The sequence below is a fragment of the Pongo pygmaeus genome, chromosome 7 (assembly GCF_028885625.2).
Source record: "Pongo pygmaeus isolate AG05252 chromosome 7, NHGRI_mPonPyg2-v2.0_pri, whole genome shotgun sequence".
Lineage (NCBI taxonomy): Eukaryota > Metazoa > Chordata > Mammalia > Primates > Hominidae > Pongo > Pongo pygmaeus.
In genome coordinates, this window is record NC_072380.2 from 13,058,387 (window position 1) to 13,077,491 (window position 19,105).

At 43.6% G+C, this 19,105-nt stretch overlaps 1 protein-coding gene across 2 annotated transcripts in view; it reads right to left on the reverse strand.

The window, feature by feature from the left end:
• Window positions 1–19,105, reverse strand: part of DLC1 (DLC1 Rho GTPase activating protein) — a 434,041-nt gene that overhangs the window by 43,554 nt on the left and 371,382 nt on the right. The window contains exon 1 of one of the 2 annotated variants that reach the window (XM_054497719.2): window positions 5,958–6,358. The exons of the other annotated variant lie outside the window; for it this stretch is intronic. Within the exon in view, the coding sequence (XP_054353694.1) occupies window positions 5,958–5,994 (37 nt within the window). The 5' untranslated portion in view covers window positions 5,995–6,358. Of the gene's footprint in view, window positions 1–5,957; window positions 6,359–19,105 lie in introns of those variants that run through there. 2 annotated transcript variants of the gene reach the window in all.

Here is a 19,105-nt window from a genome sequence, read left to right on the forward strand (position 1 = left end):
AAAATACGGCAGGTACTTGTTAGGAGTATAAGCCACCTCCAGCCATTTCTATGTCAAACCTCAAAGAGGAAACACTATTCAACTAGACTTTCTCAGTTCTGTGCCAAAAAGTATGAGAAAAAAGTAAGATTTGCTGTGTTCTAGGTGAGCTAAGGAATTATTTTCACCAGTATTGCTTGGGACACCCAGCCCCCTAAATGAACACTAACGAATGAACAGAAATTAATCTAATGGTCAAATTTTGATTCAGGTTCCTACAAACAACTTAAGACCTTCATTTTGTTTACACATGTTGACTGGAAGCGGTCTGAGGTTCCAGTCAACTCACATGTGATCTTGGACTAGTCACTGAACCTCTCAGCATCTCAGCCGCCCCTCAGTAGGGAAAAGGCACTGGTGTTCCAGGCTGCCTTTGCCAAGTTCTGGAACTTCCCATGAAAATGACTTTTACAGATGTCCAAGCATTATATAAAATGCCCTTTCTGTGCTATACAATTTGAAAAAGAGAACTGTATGTAGACTGGATTCCTTATGAGTTTATGGTTTCTCCAGAATCAGGAGGTAAAAATCATTTCAGTTTCAGCATCTTCTATTTTGTCACTTGAGTGTGAGGAGGGATACAGCGTGGCTGTGGCGCAGCCCCGTGCACGGGCCACAGGCCATTTCACCTCTGAAGTCTCTTCTTCCGTGGCTTCCTAAAGTGCTGCCAGCCTGGGAAATGCTACCACCCCAGGGTGTGGAAAACTTTTGTCCCTTAAACATCCTTTAGAGACTCCTGCGAGGAGAAGGAAGGCGCCTTTCTGACAAGCTTCAGGAAGTGACCTCCAGTCCTCTCCACAGGACACGCAAAGGTGGGGCAGGGCAGAGAACAAAATGTGGATGGGAGGTGCCAAAGCCATCTGAGGACTCAACTTCACTGACCTCAGCCTTCAATGAGCTTTTGATTTTTCCCCGATGGGGGAAGGGGTAGACACCAAAAGGCACCAAGTAGAGAAATGTATAAAATGAAAATAAGCACACTTTTCACGACGAAAGTAAGTCTAGTAGAACAAAACCCCCCCCAAAAAAACAACCAAAAAACCCCAAGGCTGATGAATGATTAAGAGAAACTGATTTCCACTGTGTCTTGGCTTCACTTTAGAAGGATATAATAGTTCACCTTTTGGTGCTCAAAACTCTGTTTCCTTAGAGGCAGGCATTCACATATTTTCAGTCACATTTGGGAGAAAAGTTTCCTTTAGAAATAATATTTGAAAGTACTTTCACTGAAGAAAACATTATTTGGTACAGTCAACGCGGGCCAGAGTTTTAGAAAATGGTATCCCAGAACACTCCCCCAAATGTTAAAGACAGAGCCCCAAGTCTCCTCTCACTAGACTCCCCTCCATGGAGGGGACTCACAAAAAATTTGTCATTCCTGGACTCTAACATTATAGCTCCCTACCTATGCACACGAGCCTCCCAGGAAATTACAAAGTAACTGTAAGTCTCCGTAAGGGCCACAATAGAGAAGTCTGGCTGCTGCCTGGGAGACACTATGAAAATATATAGGCTTGCTGGGCACGGTGGCTCACGCCTGTAATCCCAGCACTTTGGGAGGCCGAGGCGGGCGGATCACGAGGTCAGGAGATCCAGACCATCCTGGCTAACAGGGTGAAACCCTGTTTCTATTAAAAATACAAAAAAATTAGTTGGGCATTGTGGCGGGCGCCTACTGTAGTCCCAGCTACTCGGGAGGCTGAGGCAGGAGAACGGCGTGAACCCAGGAGGCGGAGCTTGCAGTGAGCCAAGATTGCGCCACTGCACTCCAGCCTGGGCGACAGAGAGAGACTCCGTCTCAAAAAAAAAAAAAAAAAGAAAATATATAAGCTTAATGTGAAGCCTTTCTTCCTGTTCTCCATTAATTATGATGGCAAGGCAGAACAAATTATGATGGCAAGTGAACAAAACGTTACCACAAAGTAGACCTAATTAGAGGGCCCCCGGGAGGACTCCGCAGTTCTTATCACTGATCATGGTAATCCCTAATAACACAAGGTCCCAAAGAAGGAAAAGGGCCAGAGGACAGAAGGAGCCCTTCTCAGCTGGGAATCTAAAGCCTTTTACATTAACTGGATCTCTAATTTGAGGTTGAAAGAAAACACCACTGATGGCGCTCATTGAATGCAGTAACCCATTCCTATAAAACATACTTCAACCCTACAGCACTGTCTTCCTTCAAAGAGGAACAGCACTCACCTCCCTCTGCATTCATCCACATGCAAAGGCAACAGAGTCAGTAATAAAGATAGTTGTGAAAGGTGCTCCAGAAAAGCATGTTCCTTCTAATTTCACAGCCATGGAAAAGAGGATCTTCGAATTGTGCTTTCTAGAACACACTGGATATTTACACTCTATGGTTGGGCATTAATTCACCCTGACTACAACATGAAGGAATCTATTTTTTAGTGTCTTGAATGATGTACAGATTACTCCTTTGCATTAGAGCCCCACAACTCCAAACTAAGAATTTTAGGGGCAGATCCTGATAAAATGAGCATTCTGAGAAAAGTCAGAGATACAACTTAGTCTAGACACTTAAAGGAATTAGTTCTCTCCCACTAGATCCCAACTCATGTAATTCAAATCATTGGACTGTGCAAACATTACAAATGAAAATCACCTTTCTCCCCACATCTGCTTTATAATCTCAAGAACAGGCTTGGCATGATGTGGGTCTGGATGCCAGTCACACCATGGGGCCAGGTTTTGCTGTGATGTTGTAAAGCACTGAGAATTCAGTCTTTAATGATTTGGCAATAGGCAGGGAGGAAGGGGAAACATCTGAAGTTATTTTTACTTTTGTAAAAGTCTTCTGGCTGTACAGGGTGAATGGTAGGGTGGATCAGGTATTGTCTGGAGCCTTTCAGGGTCTTTTATTTTTGCATGGCCTCATTTCCGTCTTCCTGTTGCTAGGAAGGAGAGTGAAGCATGAGAAACTTGTGTTGACAATACTGGACCATCCTGTCCAGCACAAGGCTCTCTTCCAAAAAAGTCCGATCCATTTCACCCACTGTACTCTGGATGCCCCCATTCTTCTGGACCAAATCACCATTCCCTGAATATTTTCAAATTGCATATTTACCCGCTTAAGTCATAAATATACCACTCTGATTTAAACATTGCGTCATGGCTTAAAATCTCCATGGGGACACCAAGGGAAACCCAAGTACTTATTTCTGTATTTGAAACCACCTCTTGGAATCTCACCAAGCCTCTGATTGGAAGGCATCTCAACTGGGGCCTCCCATATCCCCTTTAAGTCCCGTAATAGTTCTACAAATAAGAGTTTAAGTACTATATACATTTTTAAACTCACTTCACAGTAATAGCTTGTTGAATCACAACATGTCTTTCTACTGGTCTGGTATATTTTCCAGAAGCATCCAAACACCTGTTTTAATGTAGAAATGCTCTTAAACTTTGCTTAGTCTTTGCTCTCTGAACTACAGTACAGAACAACAAAAAAAACATGCAAACAAAGACTTAAGGTTGAAGGGTAACCTGCCTTTCACCTTTACTCCAGAGCCCTAAGAAAATCCTTCAATCTTTCCAGTGCATTAAAATTTGAAACACTGCCTTCATAGTGAGCAATAGTTAATTGCTCAACTATTCACTGTTTAAGGAATGAGTGGTGTTTCTCATGAAATCTGCAATTGGGAAGTTATGACACAAGCCACCAGAACCACTTTTCTCACCCACTCCAGGGAAAGATTTAAGTTGGAAACTATTTATCCCCCGGTCCCCTTTTTGAACTTCCAGGCTGTTTGGTGTCTGGTGCTACTCTGTGTGAATTAAAATAAAATAAGTATTTGTCAAAAGCAAACTTTTCAAAACAGCCAGGAGAGAAACTCAGTCTGCTGTGCTTCATTTTAAACTCTGATCAGTAGTACTAATGCAAAAAGTATGCATCTGTGCTCAGGCCACGCTGTAAATCTGGCATGCCACAAGAAATGTGAATACATGCAATAGCCAACATTTTCTCAGAAAATGTCTCAAAATAACTTTTGTGCACACATCTGCTAACCATTTGACACTGGTTCCCCAGGACTTTAGTTCTTCGATTAGAGGGGCTGCTGCCTTACAGGGCACCCCTCTGACCATCTGCTGCCGTCTGCAAGCCAAGATGGCACCTCCATTAATTCTACACTTAGAGTCTGCAAATTATCTCTACCGAGGACCAGTCTGTAGTCCAGATGGATGGCGAATTAGTCAACCTCTTGGAGCTGCTGATAGATTTACATTCAGAGGGCTGCAGTCTGCTGGACTATCATTTTCCCTCATCCCTTCAGCAAACAGAATTTTGGAAGAAAAAAAATGTAATCTGAGACTCAGTATTCTGCCTTCTCCCGAGCTGTAATTTTTTTTTCCAAATACATCATCAATGCCACCAGCCTAGGCTGCATTCCTCTATCTCACCAGTAATCGCCGAAACAACCTCTGAATCCTGAGAATGAATCCATTTGCTCACCCATATTGGGTATAAAAAGACTCACTCAAAACAAGACTGGGGATGGGGAAGGGTGGGGAGTGGGACGAAGCTTTCTTTAAATGCAGATTAATGACTGCAAGCAGGGGTTTCCTTCTGCAGTGATTAGCACACATTGGGTATTTATTGAATATCGGGAACAGGCATCCTGCTAATCACTTTACTTGCATGAGCTCATTTGATCCTCACAACCTCCCCGCGCGGAGGTAATACAGTTATCACCCCTTTGCTGCAGATGAAGGAGGCACAGTGAGGTCCTGTCACTGCCCAAGTTCGCCCAGCTAGCAAGGCTGCTGACCAGGATCAGACCCCACCAGCCTGACCCCGTGTCCCCTCTCACTTTCCTCGCCCCAGGGGCTGTGCGCTGAAGGACGCTCGCGGACGCAGCAAACTACACGCAGCAGGGTGCTGCAGAGAGGAAGGGTGCACCTCCTTCGGAGGGATCAAAGGCTCGGCCCAGGACTCTGGAGGTGGGGACAGCGACATGGAGTGGGGGCAGGCTTCCAAGAAGCTGTCGCCTTGTTACGAAAATAGTCGGGTCGGGAGGCGAGCTTCCTTCCTCTCTCTGGCCCAGGAACTCGCTCCTCGGCCTCCATGTCGGGGTCAAGGGCGTGGGCATCCCCAAGGAGGCATTTCAGGGACACGATTCAGCGACCCATCTCCGGGAAAAACAAAACAAAACAAAACTGTGTGTGTGTGTGTGTGTGTGTGTTTTTTTTTTTTCCTAGCAAGAAGCACTTTTGCAAGCCACGGGGCTTGCTAAACTACCCCAACACTCTCCAGGTACCCGCGGCCACCAAACCAAGACTTCCCTGGCCAGGTCTGAGTTAATTCCCAGCGCTTAAAGTATCTGACCCAAAAATGGTTGAAAAGGAAAACAAGTTTTTGGTGAACTGACTTTCAAGCAGTGATGGAAAAAAAAATTTTCCAAGCGCCACTAGGGTCTAAAACGTTCCCAAACAGTAAACTCTCCCGGAGTTCACTCTGATTTTGGACTAACGTGGTGAATGACAGGAGGTCAGTAAGAGCGCAGAGCAGTCCCCAAAGGAAAGGAAGGTAGAAGGCGGTGTCGCCGCGCCCCTCGAGCCAGAGCCGCGAGCCCCCGCCCGGCTCAAGGAGGAAAGTGAACCAGGGCTGCCCTTCACGGGCTATGGCCGATCCGGAGCCCGCCTGGTGCGCTGGCCCGCGGTCCCCAGGCAAAAGGTAATCAAGGGTCACTCCTCCAAAATTCAAACTCCCTCCCCAAACTGCGAGCCCTGCTATCCCCACACCACCTCCAAGAAAATCCGGAGACTCTGCAGAAAGCGTTTAAAGAGCACAGAACAACAGGCACCGACTTGACAAGGCGGGGTGACACTTTCTTGCGGCGGGTCCCCTCTGCAGCCAGCTCCCGCGGCCGGACCGACGGCAACGCGCAAGTCTAGCTTACGTGTTAGGATCATGGTATCCGGCTTCTTTCTGCACATCAAGCGCGGCAGGCGGCGGGGTAAGCGCAGTGGGGAAGTCGAGGCAGGCGGAGGCGGCTCGGCTTCCGCGTTGGGACCCACGGCGGCACCCAAGACGCGCGCCCTCGCGGTCCTCAACGCATCCTTGCTCGCCGCTCCCTGCCCCTCGTCACGGCCCCAGAAAAAAAGCGGGGTTTTCTAAAGATCGAAACGAGGGAGCGCTCAGGGAGTTGGGCGAGAAGTCCGTGAGCCGGCGCTCCTGCTGCGGGGAGGTGCGGCCATGTCCTGGCTGGGAGCGAAGCGCCCTCGCTCGGGCAGCCGGAGCGAACTGTCTCCCGCGCGCCCCGCCGGCCGCGCCCTCCCGCTGGGCCCACCCCCGAGGGGCGGGGCCAGAGAGGGCGGCACCGCCTCCTCCCCGGGGTCTGGGTCGCAGGCCTTAGCGACGGGCTGTTCTCCGGCCCCGCCCCATTCCCAGGCTCCGCCCCCCCTGCGCCTCTTCCCCGTGGCCGCAGCCTCAGGCCGCCCTCTAGCCCCGCCCCGCCCAGGCCCCGCCCCTCCTCTGTCCCGTCCCCTGGGTCCCCTCCCCCCCCCACGCCCCGCCCCGCGCCTCCTCCGCCCAAGGCTGGAATGTTTCCCCCACGGGCCTCCACGTTCCCAGCGGGAAGCGCCTAAAAGTCGCCAACTATTGGCCCCGGGTGCAAAGGCAAAGGTCACAAGGCATTTACTTGGCGGAGGTGTCCGGGCTGGTTCCTAGTGTGCCTTGAGCTTCCCTGCTTCTTCTTGGTAGCTCTGCGCACTTTTTACCTGTCTTTTATCCTGGCGGGAACCGCGTAAATTTGCGGGAACGGAGGGGAAGCGGAGAGGAAGGGATGGTTAGTGTTTCCAGATCTGTGAAAACGCGAGAAGAGTACCTGTCCCTTGGACATTGGTTATTTATTGTTAAAACCCGCATGGGTACGGAGCGAATGTAGGTGATAAACACTGCCTTAGAGGAATTGAGCTTTCACTCGGCACGTGCTGGGGGTCACAGCCCGTGTTTCTCAAACTGGCCCTCGGGCCACAGTCCGAATGCAGCTCCTGGAACTGTCCTTGGCTGGCGCCTGACTGCAGAATTCCAATCTTTGATGATGAGAATCTGCAACTTTTACAAGCTCTCAGATGATTCTGATGGCCTGTAGTTTGAGGACCCCTGATGTATTAGGAAGCCTAATGTGAAGAGATCACAGCTAAATACAGTTGCAGTAAGAGTCTTTAAAAAACCCAGAACTGGATTCCATGAAAATTTACTTCAGGGTTAATTGATGCTTTTTGCCTGCTATCTCTGGGCAAGGAAGACTAGTGAACTAAACTCATTCATTCAACAAATAAAGAAAGAGCATTTACTATGTGCCAAACACAGCTGTAGACTGGGAGATACAGAAGTGAGCAAAAGAGACAAATATCCCTTCGCTCCTGGAGGTTACTTTCTCGTGGAAAAAATGCATAACAAACAAAATAAATGAGATATATAGAGTATGTTTGATGGAGATACATAAAGCAGGGAGGTAATATTGGAGTTGGGGAAGGGCACAATTTGTTTTTAAATGGGGCAAATACAAATAGGAGAATTTAGTCTCTTAATTATAGTTTAAAACGTATTGGTTTCATAGCCATATCTTAGTTTACATACACAAGACTCTTCGCCCCTTTCCCTCATAAATTTTGATAAAACAAAATAAAAATGCTGGGTGAATGCAGTGGCTCACACCTGTAATCCTAGCGCTTTGGGAACCAAGGTGGGAGGATTGCTTGATCCCAGGAGCTTGAGACCAGCCTTGGCAATATAGCAAGACTCCATCTGTACAAAAATAAATAAATAAATAAATAAGCTAACTCCACTACTGGCTCCCTAATTTACCCAAAGCAGAATTCAGCTCTAAAGGGTATGGGACTCCTCCGTTCAACAGATGTGTCCAGGCTTTTTACCTACTTGTAACCGCTGAGGGTGCAAAGGCTACAGCCTGGTGGGAGGAAGTTAACAGGGGTGTATGAAAAAGCGGTGCTGTGAGGGCCCAGGAAATGCAGATCTGACCTGGCCCAAGATGATGCAGTTGCCCTCAGGAGTGTGGGAGCCGAGCCGGAGGAGCTGCCCAAGAGCCCACCGTCATCAGCAAGGGGGAGTGTGATTCAACAGGAGGCCAGGAAAGTAAAAGCAAGAACTTTCAATCCCCTGCGTGACTATGTTAAGGAAAGTCCTTAGAAGTGATAAACAGCCAGAAGCCATTTTTTTTTTTTTTTTTTTGAGACAGAGTCTCGCTCTGTCGCCCAGGCTGGAGTGCAGTGACACGATCTCGGCTCACTGCAAGCTCCAACTCCCGGGTTCACACCATTCTCCTGCCTCAGCCTCCCAAATAGCTAAGACTACAGGCGCCCGCCATCACGCCCAGCTAATTTTTTTGTAGTTTTAGTAGAGACGGGGTTTCACTGTGTTAGCCAGGATGGTCTCGATTTCCTGACCTCGTGATCCGCCCGCCTCGGCCTCCCAAAGTGCTGGGATTACAGGCATGAGCCACCATGCCCGGCCGAGAAGCCATTTTAATGGAAGAACGCATCCCGTGATTGGATTTGCATTTTGAAAAGATCGCTCAGGCTGCAGTGTAATATTCAAACTTAAAAAATGAGTGCACCTTCAAAACACACTAATTTATCTTATTTATTAAAAATTCAAACTTTAAAAATATATTCTAAATATCTCCCCTCCAAATACACCAATTCTCAGAATAAGTTCTTAATATTTTTTGTTTGCTGGTTAAAGTTGTATTCTAATTTAATTAGGTTGCCAGGAGTCTTTTTATTCCACTTAGCATTCATCTTTCCACAATAAAACAGGCAAAACTTCTCTTCTTATTCAATCCCCATTCCTCTCTCCTTGATTATTGATGCCGCTGTCCCTGGATCTTTTCTAATTTCATTACATCTCTCTGGAGATTGTGTTATGTAGTTTGCTCATTGTATAATAATACTAATAATAACTCCAAAATCCTTTCTCTTGGTGACGCATTGGTTTGCATTTGACCTTCCCTGAATCTCATCTTCTTCCAATCTTTGGTCTATTGACACAGCGTGTGACAAGGGCCAAGCCCCAATTTGTATAGCTTTAATTCCACTCTTCTTAGAAATGGACATGCTACATTTTGAAAGCTGCTACGCTTAAGAGAATAGTGGTTGAAAACAGGACTTTTAGAGCAGGCCACTTACTAGCTTTATGATTAATATGTTATTTGTTTATGTTATAATTGAAACTTTTCTTTTAGATTCAGGGGGTACATGTGCAGATACATTGCATGATGCTGAGGTTTGGGGTACGATTGGTTCAGTCACCCAGGTACTAAGCATAGTACCTAATAGTTTTTCAACTCTTTCTCCCCTTCCTCCCTCTCTCTCCACTCTAGTAGTTCCCAGTGTCTATTGTTGCCATCTTTATGTTCATTAGTACTCAGTGTTTAGCTCCCACTTATAAGTGAGAACATGGAGTATTTGGTTTCCTGTTCCTGTGTTAATATGGTTAACATAATGGCCTCCAGCTGCATTCACGTTGCTTCAAAGGACATGATTTCATTCTTGTTTTTGAGATAGTCTCACTCTGTTGCCCAGGCTGGAGCACAGTGGTGAAATCTCAGATCACTGCAGCTGAACGTCTGTGCATCCCACTCAGGACAAGAGGATCCCAGGCTCAAGCGATCCTCCCACCTTAGCCTCCCAAGTAGCTGGCACTACAGGTGCGTGCCACCACATCTGGCTAATTTTTGTATTTTTTGTAGAGACAGGGTTTTGCCATGTTGCCCAGGCTGGTCTTGAACTCCTGGGCTCAAGCAGTCCGCCAGTCTTGGCCTCCCAAAGTGTTGGGATTACAGGTGTGAGCCACCACACCTGGTCTATTTCATTCTTTTTTTTCATGGCTGTGTAGTTGAATATGTTATTTAGCTTCTCAAAACTTTAGTTTCATCTTTAAAAAAGAAGGTTGTTATAGTGCATACCTCATGAGGGTTTTATGAGGCTTGAATAAAATAATGTACATAAGTGCTTAACACATAATAACCATTTATTAATGTTAGCCACTATTATTAGAACTAAAACATGAAATTCCTATTTAAATCACCATCCAGGAGAAGATTAAAACAAAATAAGACCTTGGCATTACCCTTTGTGAATCTGAGGAACCTTTACAAGCGGGGGGAAGGAAAGAGTGAAAAAATCATGTAAAGTGTCAACAAACAGTAGTGCTTTACCTCTTAGGGTCCCCAGGCCCCTCAGTGTCCTTCCTCTTCATTTAACCTTCAACTCATCACCCAAGGTTTCATCTGTCTCTGTCATACGTTAGAAGTTAACGTTAGATAATGTTAGATAATGTTAGAAGGGATTTTGTAGCTGAGCTGCATTAAGTGAGATTTTGATTTGAAATGCTAAACTAAGAGGCAGGAATTACCTGTTCAATGTAGCCTGTTTCAGTGCCAACAGCTTAGGGTCCTCTGAAACCGTTTCAATACATCAAAATGAGAACTCATCACAAGTTATATGGGGTGTTGTTACTTATTTGTTCTCAATGGCAGATTTTTAAAACATGATTTGGCACCAAGACCTGTGCTATTCACTTCCTGTCATGCTCTTTTGCTCTTTCCTCAGCTTGGACATCACTTTTTTTTTTTTTTTTTTTTTTTTTTGAGATGGAGTTTCACTCTTGTCATCCAGGCTGGAGTGCAGTGGTGCGTTCTCAGCTCCCTACAACCTCGGCCTCTGGTTTAAAGCAATTCTGCCTCAGCCTCCCACGTAGCTGGGACTACAGGCACCTGCCACCACGCCTGGCTAACTTTTATATTTTTAGAAGCAACGGGGTTTCACCACATTGGCCAGACTGGTCTCGAACTCTTGACCTCAGGTGATCTGCCCACCTCAGCCTCGCAAAGTGCTGGGATTATAGGTATGAGCCACCGCACCTGGCCAGACATCACTTTCTTGGAGACTGTTCACAGGGTTATCCGTGGCCACTGTATTTGGGTGTTTTCCCATTCAACTGTGGTATTAGCATGGAAAGAAAGATTACGTAGTTAACTCCTAAATTGAATGACAGAAGGCTGAGTGACCACTGGCTTTGGTTCCTACTCTGTTTTAATAATTGATATTAGTTATTATTGATACTGTCCAAGGATACCCACTTGCATTTTTCCCACTATAACATGTTAAAAAACACTCAAGCATTGACAGGCACTTAGGCAGGCAATGATAGTGAGTAAAGTTGACCCTAGTGGGATGGCGAGAATTGGGGGGGTCAGGACCCCTCTGAGAAGACAGCCACCATTAGGACTTACTGGCTTGTTGACCTGTCTTAACAGGAGCTGAAAGATTTTTTCCAGAACCCCTATAATTTTATATTTGTGTATGAAATCTCTCAATTATTAGATGCTGGCAACTAATTTAAAAAAATGGAAATCCATCCACTTAATTTTAACTTTGGGCTTTACTTAGCCCTAGGGCAACCAGTTTAAACCTCTGCTCTAGTGATATGAGCCAGACAATCTCTTTGGAAATTGATTTCTCCCCCTGAGGAAATAACAGACTCCTCTGCACTTGGAAAATGTTATAATTTGTGTTTAATGCAGCGTTGCAAAATTACTGGGGGGGTAATTTTTATTTGTAATGTTCAAAGGACATATGACAAAGAATAGAAAGTTTTGAAAATAATTTTAAATGGTATTCAATTAAGGAAAGTAACTAAGTTAGAAATTGAATGGCTGTCCTTAAAACATTCATTTATTTTTAAGCTTTAGTGACCCCAATCTGGGTCCTCCTCCTACCCCCACTCTCTACCCTACCTGGTATTTAGCCTTTTCAGAATTTGTCAAAACCCAAATGCTGGAGTGTAGAATGAAGAAAGAGGAGAATAATAAAGGGCTTAGGCAGCAAAATTAATTCACCCCCCTTTAATTTTAACTGGAGTATGTCTCTTGTTCACTCAGACCTTCTATTGATTACAACTTTTGAATAATGCAAGTTCAAAATATAGGGAAGGTTAATTTAGTTGCCCAGTGATATTTTTAAGAGAGAGAAGCTGGGCACAGTAGTTCATGCCTGTAATCCTAGCATTTTGAGAGGCCAAGGCGGGAAAATCACAAGCCCACGGGTTTGAGATCAGCCTGGGCAACACAGGGAGACTCCATCTCTACAAAACATTAAAAAAAAAAAATTAGCTGGGCATACTGCTCGCCTGTGTTCCCAGCTACTTGGGAGGCTGAGGCAGGAGGATTGCTTGAGCCAGGTAGTCGAGGCTGGAGTAAGCCGAAAATGTGCCACTGCACTCCAGCCTGGGCCACAGAGTGAGACCCTGTCTCAAAAAAAAAAAAAAAAAAAAAAGGAAAAGAAAAAAAATGAGAGTCTGAGAGTCTGTTGTGCCTGTGAAAATGTGATCTAAGTCTAATTTTTGGATAATCTTTTAAACCCCAACTATGAACCAGCCCAGTATAGCACCTTCATCATTCAACAAATATTTACTAAACCCTAGAAAAGGCAGGGTATTGGGCAAAACTAAAATGAACATGAAGAGGGTACTTGGAGGACACAGCTCTGTTAATAGCGCTCTGTAAGGAGCTCCGTGGAGGGCTTGAACCTACTGAATTCTTAGTCCTGATTTGATAAATCAACCAGCATGCTTTCCTGAGATACTTACTATATTGACAGTAGGAATTCCTTTTAAGGGCTATTTCATTTAAAGTCATCAGCTCAAGGCCTCCCTGCCAGAAAATGAACCCAAAAGTGCCGGCTCCCAGCCCCAACAACCATTTGATCTTTACCAAGGACTGCTCTGATTCTTTCGTGTGTCCCCTGACTACACAAAAATCAAACAAGTGGAAAGTAAAACATTGTGATCACTTTTTATTTCATAAAAGCAACTAGGCTACTTTCCCATTGAATTAACTAATTTAAACGGCATGGTAAAATATACATAATATAAAATTTACCATTTAAACCATTTTTAAATGTACAGTCTAGTAGCATTAAGTACCGTGCATTCACATTATTGTGTGACGATCACCGTTATCCATCTCCAGAACTTTTTCATCATCCCCAGCTGAAGCTCAACAATAAACTCCTCATTCTCCCCTTCCCCCAACCCCTGGTAACCATTATTTCACTTGCTGTCCCTAGGAATTTGACTATTTTAGGTATGTCCTATGGGCAGAATCATACAACAGTTGCCCCTTTGTGTCTGGTTTATAATGGTTAAATATTTTCTTTCTTTCTTTTTTTAACAAGTTTATATCTATATCTATATCTATCTATATATTTTTCAAGACACGGTCTTGCTCTGTTGCCCAGGCTGGAGCGCACTGGTGTGACCATAACTCACTGCAGCCTTAAACTCCTGGGCTCAAGTGATCCTCCCACGTCAGCCTCTGGAGTAACTAGGACTACAAATGGGCGTCATCATGCCTGGCTAATGTTTATATTATTTGTAGAGATGGAGTGTCGTCATGTTGCCCAGGCTGTTCTTGAACTCCTGGGCTCAAGCGATTCGCCTGCCTCTGCCTTCCAAAGTGCTGGGATTACAGGTTGAGCCACCATGCCTGGCCAACTTTTTTTTTCAAAGAAGCATTTTTGTCTTTGCTTATTGATCCGTAAGTATTACATATATTAGAGATATTAGCCATTTGTCATTTCTTATAAAAATATTTTACTAGTATGTCATCTGCCTTTTAAGTTTATTAATTTATGATAAAAATGAACAAGCTTCAAACAAAATGTAAAGGTCTTACTTATTTGTTCTTTTCAATTATTAACTAGGAGTTTACTTAAGTAGTTTTTCCTATAGGGCTTGACCCCAGAAATGCTAAGACACAAATTTAATTTACAAAACAGGTCATTTACTAGATGGGGTTTTTGCTTTATTTTTAGTTACAGGTTTTATTATGTACTCAAAAAATATTCTAGCTGTCTTATTTTCTCTCTCCCCTAGTATCACATATAGATGCCTTGCTTAGAGTGAGGCCTTTATAAAAGCCTGCTGTGGCCGGGTGCGGTGGCTCAGGCCTGTAATCCCAGCACTTTGGGAGGCCGAGGCGTGTGGATCACCTGGGGTCGGGAGTTCGAGACCAGCCTGACCAATATGGAGGAATCCCCATCTCTACTAAAAATACAAAATTAGCTGGGCATGGTGGCGCATGCCTGTAATCCCAGCTACTTGGGTGGCTGTGGCAGGAGAATCACTTGAACCTGGGAGGCAGAGGTTGCGGTGAGCCGAGATTGCGCCATTGCACTCCAGCCTGGATGACAGTGCAAGAGTCTGTCTCAAAAAAAAAAAAAAAAAAAAAAAAAAAGAAGCCTGCTGCTAAAAAGCTAGCAGAGATCTAAGGGCACCGAGTTTTTAAGAAATGTTTTGACTTAAATTTTCTGTAAGTGCAATATATGTGTGTGTGCAGATATATATCCATTAATACTAATAAATCAATCCTGGAACATCTGTGAGTTTTTCAAGAGCTAGTACAATGCTAAGATGGCTATTTTCAGCCTTTCACCTTGTCAGTAAAAAAGAATGGACTCACTCATGAGTTTATTTCCACTAAGGAGACATTTTGTGCTCATTTGAACCGTATGTTGCTCTTTCTTTCTGGTGGATTGGTTCTAAAATAAAGATGCTATGGGGTGGGTTTGGGCAATTGCCTGGAAAATAAAACACAGTTCCCTTTCTTCGCTGGTAACTACAGCATGATGGCCATTATAGAGCTATTTCTGGAAACCCCTACACAGCTCCAGATCATTAACTTACTTTAACAGTCAGCAGGAGAATGGAGCTGCCGTCTATCTTCCAAGATTGGCTTTTCATGTGTAACTAACTCAGTTATCTCTTATTGATTCAGTTGAATTAAGCTGCACTTTGGGGAACTGCAAGGCAACGAATTACACATTTTAAAAAACAGACCTAGCAACAAGGCTTATGATATGGTTAGATTTTGTGTCCCCACCCAAATCTCATCTTGAACTGTAATCCCCAGGTATTTAGGGAGGCACCTACTGGGAAATGATTGGATTACGGGGGGTGGTTTCTCCATGCTGTTCTCGTGATAGTGAGTGAATTCTCACGAGATCTGATGGTTTTATAAATGGTAGCTTTTCTCACACTCATACATACACAGTCTCTCCTTCCAGCTTGTGAAGAAATTACCTGCTTCTGCTCCAGCTTCCGCCATGATTGTAAGTTTCCTGAGCCTTCCCCAGCTGCAGAGAACTGTGAGTCAATTAAACCTCTTTCCTTTATAAATTACCCAGTCTTGGGTATATCTTTATAGCAGTGTGAAGAACGGACTAATACAACTTAATGAGTTGTGAAAGACTAATATTTAAGGATTTATCAGTAGAGAAAGGATTAGATCTGATCTCTATTATACAGATTTTCTGTTGCTGAACAAACAGCTATTTCTCTACTGGTTGTTGTCATCTTTTAGAGGGTTAACAAAATAAATATATTAAGGCAAAAACAACACAAAGGATTAGAAAAGCCTGTTAAATTTTATAACCGAATTCTCTAGATATCTGAATCTCTAATAATAAAAATAAAAATCTAGCTATATAATGCTTACTTGGGCTACATCATAACATTATGATATAAGAAGGTTAAAAGGAAAAGGAAAATTAGGATAACTACACATTTATGAGAAATGAAAGTTTTTAATTCAAAAAAGACTTTAAGTGGTAAAGAGGGTTATTACACAACACTAAAAAGTTTATTTAACTAAAATAGGGAAAGAAAGCTATTCTGAACCCATGTACCCCTAACAAAACCTCAAAATATACAGAGTAAAACTGGCAGGCCAGGCAAGGTGGCTTACGCCTGTAATCTGAGCACTTTGGGAGGCGGAGGTGGGTGGATCACCTGAGGTTGGGAGTTCCAGGCCAGCCTGAGCAACATGGAGAAACTCCATCTCTACTAAAAATACAAAATTAGCTGGGTGTGGTGGCACATTCCTGTAACCCAGCTACTTTGGAGACTGAGGCAGGAGAATCGCTTGAACACCGGAGGATGCAGTGAGCCAAGATTGTGCCATTGTGCTCCAGCCTGGGCAACAAGAGTGAAACTCCATCTCAAAAAAAAAAAAAAAAAAAAAGGCAGAATTAGAGGGAGAAACTAACCAATATCATATTGGTGGGTGCAGACAAAGCCCAATAAAAACATTTTAATGATCATGTATAGATATCTGTATCCATCAGTTAGAACATACACATTTTCAAAGCTACTGATATTAAGAACAAAAAACAAAAGCACTGACCATATACTAAGCCATCAATAAATCTCAGCAAATTTCAAATAGGTGGTATCATATTGACTGCTGTTATGGTTTGAAAACATGTGCAGAAAATATTTGGTAACCCTTTCATCAAAAGGTGGAGTCAATGTGGCCGTCCCCTGAACCCAGGTGATCCTTTTTGACCTTTAATAAACAAAATACGGCATATGTGATTTTGTGTTACTTCCTAGGTAGGCTAGAAAAGGTCAGGTAACTTCAGTGAGTTTTTCTTTTTGAGACAGGGTCTCGCTCTGTTGCCTAAGCTGAAGTGCAAAGGCGTGATCACAGTTCACTGCAGCCTTGTACTCCTGGGCTCAAGTGGTCCCTCCACCTCAGCCTCCCAAGTAGCTAGAATTACAGGTGTGCACCATCACCCTGATTTTTTTTTTTTTTTTTCCCACTAAATTGCTGTCCTCTGACCTTAGCCTCTCAAAGTGCTGGGATTCCAGGCCTGAGCCACCACACCCAGCATCAGTGACTTTTTCTTGGGATAATCATTCTGGCATCTTCGGCTACCATGTTAAGAAGTTTGGTTGCTCTGACGCCCTGATGTTGAAACACCAAATGAAAAGCTGAGAGACAGAGAGACATAGACATGCCAAGGTGTTCCAGCCGTTTCTGCCCAGAGCTGTTTGAGTTTTCCCAGGCCAGGCACATGTGAATGGAGAAGGCTTTAAGAGAGCCTGACCCCAGCTAACATCTGGCTGCAGCGGCCAGAGAGACCCTGTGATGGTTAATTTTTGGTGGCAACTTGACTGGGTAAAAAGGGCTGAACAGATAGCTGGCAAAGTATCATTTCTGGGTATATTTATGAGGGTAGTTCTGAAAGAGACTTAGGGTTGAATCAGTGGACTAAGAAAGATCTCTCACCCAATTTGCACAGGCACTGTCCAATCAATTGAGCACCCAGATAGAACACAAGGCAGAGGAAAGCAAATTTGCTCTCTTCTGGGGTTGGGACACCATCTTGTCATGCCTTGGACATCAGAACTCCAGGTTCTCTGGCCTTCAGACTTGCACCAGTGCCCCTACAGGATCTTAGGCTTTCAACCTCAGACTGAGAGTTACCACTGTCAGATTCCCTTGTTCTGAGGCTTTGGACTTGAACTGAGCCATGCTATCAGCTTCCTTGGTTCTCCAGCTTGCAGATGGTGTATTATGGGACTTCTCAGCGTCCGTAATCGCGTGAGACAATTCCCATAATAAATTCTCTCTCGGGCCCAGCACAGTGGCTCATGCCTGTAATATCAGCACTTTGGGAGGCTGAGGCAGGCAGATCAGGAGATTGAGACCATCCTGGCTAACACAGTGAAATCCCGCCTCTACTAAAAATACAAAAAATTAGCCAGGCGTGGTGGCGGGTGCCTGTAGTCCCAGCTACGCGGGAGGCTGAGGCAGGAGAATGGTGTGAACCAGAGAGGCAGAGCTTGTAGTGAGCCGAGATTGCACCACTGCACTCTAGCCTGGGCAACAGAGCGAGACTCTGCCTCATAAACAAATAAATAAAAATAAATTCTCTCTCATCCATCTATCTATTTATCTATCCTACTGGTTCTGTTTTTCTGGAGAACCTTGACTAATACCCCTAAGGAAGAACTGCGTAGCCATGACCAGTAAACACTCAGATCCATGAGCAAAACAACTGACTGCTATTGTTTTAAGCCATTGCCTTGAAGTATTTTGTTATGCAGCAACAGATAATTAGAACGGCCATATTTCTCTGACCAAATGCAATAAACTAAAAATCAAAAACAAAAGTATTTATAAATTATAAATACTTTCATTTATAATTTGAAAAAGTACTAAATATCTCACGAACTGGGGAGAAATCATATTGAAAATTTTAAAATTCTGAATGATAGTGAAAGTAGTACCTATTTAAACTTATGAGAGATAGCAGAGCCAGTATCTGATGAAATATATAAGCTTAATAGCTTATATTAGCAAAGAAGAAAGGCTAAAAACTAAGCACCCAATTCAGAAAAAGCACAAAAGAATAAACTCAAAGCAAAACAAAGAATTAAAAGTAAAAGAACATAAATAAAATTAGACAAAAGATATGACCGGGCATAGAAAACATACAGTGAATAAACGTATACTAAGTTTATACTTTAAAATGCTAAGTTCTCGATGAGAACTCATGTATATTTCTGATAGAAAGTATATTACTACAACTTCTTAAGAAAACGATTTTACATTCACATTAAAGCTAAACACTAACTATGCTATGATCTAGTAATTCTACTCTAAGGGCTGTACTAGAGAAACTGTTTCTTTAGAGAAACTCCAAACAACTAAAAATATCTACAGCAGCATTATATTAGGAAAAACTGGAAATAATCCAAATATCCATCAAATGGAGAATAGATCTTTAAAAATTGTATATTTTCACAGTGGAATATTACACAGCAGTGAAAATAAATGAGCCATAGCTACATACAACAACATGGATAAATCTTTGAAACAATGTTGAATGAAATATAAAAACTAAAAATAAAGAGCTTACATAATTTTAAATTTAATAAAATATGAAGGGAATATAAGATCAATATTCAGGATTATGATTTCCTCTGGGGCAAGCCAAGGAAACTGGTTAGGGTAGAGCACGGGGGTAACTTTAACAGGAAAGAATATTCCAGTTCTTCATTGGGTGATGGGTTAATGGGTGTTGTATTATTGTGCCTCATAATGTATATATCATAGTCTCTTAAAATATACTGTAGGGCCGGGCGTGGTGGCTCATACCTGTAATCCCAGCACTTTGGGAGGCTGAGGTGGGTGGATCACAAGGTAGATTGAGACCAGCCTGGCCAACATAG